The 1948-nt window shown below is 58.5% G+C and overlaps 1 protein-coding gene across 1 annotated transcript in view; it reads left to right on the top strand.

Annotated features, from left to right (window-relative positions):
- Nucleotides 1–256: 256 nt before the first annotated feature.
- Phum_PHUM259660 (collagen alpha-3 precursor, putative) overlaps nucleotides 257–1948 on the top strand; it is a gene marked incomplete at both ends in the record, with an annotated part of 4536 nt that continues 2844 nt past the window's right edge. The window contains 2 exons of the mRNA XM_002426512.1: nucleotides 257–791; nucleotides 825–1337. Of these exons, the coding sequence (XP_002426557.1) occupies nucleotides 257–791; nucleotides 825–1337 (1048 nt within the window). The remainder of the gene's footprint in view (nucleotides 792–824; nucleotides 1338–1948) is intronic.

Genomic DNA, 1948 nt, shown 5'->3' with positions numbered 1-1948 from the left:
GCGAGATCACGGACCATTCCCGAGGTTCACGGAGCAACCCGTTCACTGAGCCGCGTATCAACAAGTCGGGACCGATGGCCTCGACTAGCCGCTGCCTATGGACGTCCCACGTGGGACATGTCGCAATTGTGTGTTCGACGTCGTCCTCGGGCGCACCGCAGAACCAACACTCCGCCGTCTCCGACTAACGAGTTTACGACTATGTGGGAGTTTAGTGGGCGATAATGGGTGTCGAGGGGGCGATAAGGGGAGTTTAATGGGCGAAAATGGGTGTCGAGGGGGCGAAAGTGGGTGTCGAGGGGGCGAAAGTGGGAGTTTAGTGGGCGATAAGGAGAGTTTAATGGGCGAAAGTGGGTGTCAAGGGGGCGAAAGTGGGAGTTTAGTGGGCGAAAGTGGGTGTCGATGGGGCGAAAGTGGGTGTCGAGTGGGCGATAGTGGGAGTTTAGTGGGCGAAAGTGGGTGTCGAGTGGGCGAAAGTGGGTGTCGATGGGGCGAAAGTGGGAGTTTAGTGAGCGAAAGTGGGTGTCGAGTGGGCGAAAGTGGGTGTCGATGGGGCGAAAGTGGGTGTCGATGGGGCGAAAGTGGGTGTCGAGGGGGCGAAAGTGGGTGTCGAGTAGGCGAAAGTGGGTGTCGATGGGGCGAAAGAGGGAGTTTAGTGGGCGATAGTGGGAGTTTAGTGGGCGAAAGTGGGTGTCGAGTGGGCGAAAGTGGGTGTCGATGGGGCGAAAGTGGGAGTTTAGTGGGCGAAAGTGGGTGTCGAGTGGGCGAAAGTGGGTGTCGAGTGGGCGAAAGTGGGAGTTTATAGGGCGATAGTGGGTGTGGAGTGGGCGAAAGTGGGTGTCGAGTGGGCGAAAGTGGGTGTCGAGTGGGCGAAAGTGGGTGTCGATGGGGCGAAAGTGGGTGTCGATGGGGCGAAAGTGGGTGTCGATGGGGCGAAAGTGGGAGTTTAGTGGGCGAAAGTGGGTGTCGAGTGGGCGAATGTGGGAGTATAGTGGGCGAAAGTGGGAGTTTAGTGAGGGAAAGTGGGTGTCGAGTGGGCGAAAGTGGGTGTCGAGTGGGCGAAAGTGGGTGTCGAGTGGGCGAAAGTGGGAGTATAGTGGGCGAAAGTGGGTGTCGATGGGGCGAAAGTGGGAGTTTAGTGAGCGAAAGTGGGTGTCGAGTGGGCGAAAGTGGGTGTCGAGTGGGCGAAAGTGGGAGTTTAGTGGGCGAAAGTGGGTGTCGAGTGGGCGAAAGTGGGTGTCGATGGGGCGATAGTGGGAGTATAGTGGGCGAAAGTGGGTGTCGAGTGGGCGAAAGTGGGTGTCGAGTGGGCGAATGTGGGAGTATAGTGGGCGAAAGTGGGAGTTTAGTATATAATCGCGTATAGTCGCCTGACCCTGACCTGCGGTCCGCGCAGGTTCGGCATCAGGCGTCCTAACGTCGCGCTAACGGCTCGGATCTTCCATCCGAGGTGCGCCAGATGTTCCCCGAAGTGAAGGCCGGAATCAAGAACTAAACCCAAGTATTTCAGCGAGCCATTCAGTCCGATTCTTAGGTTGTTCACGGTAACGAGGACGTCGGTTTCGCGGACGATGAAACTGTCTTCGGCAGAGACACCCGGAGACCGGTGTCCCGGATGGCCTCCACCGTCGCGTTAAGTCCCGTTTCGGCGCGTTCGCGAACCTCTGCCCACCCGCGACCGGTCACTACGAGCAAAGTGTCGTCGGCATCGCAAGTCAACGATACGCCTTCGGGAAGAACGGTCCGGGTGAGGACGCGGTCGTAGGCGATGTTCCACAGGAGCGGTCCTAGAACCGATCCCTGGGGAACGCCGCAGACACGTCCGCCCTTCCCGTCGTTCCGTCCGGTTTCTCGTACGCGATCTTCCTCTTCGAGAGGAAGACCCTATCACCGACACGAGATATCTAGCACGGACTTCGACGTTAGCCCGTCCCTTATCGCGGACAAG

The sequence above is a fragment of the Pediculus humanus genome, genomic scaffold, assembly GCF_000006295.1.
Source record: "Pediculus humanus corporis 1103172107633 genomic scaffold, whole genome shotgun sequence".
NCBI classification, from domain to species: domain Eukaryota; kingdom Metazoa; phylum Arthropoda; class Insecta; order Psocodea; family Pediculidae; genus Pediculus; species Pediculus humanus.
Note: the sequence above shows the minus strand (reverse complement) of the source record. Positions and strands in the feature narration are given on the sequence as shown.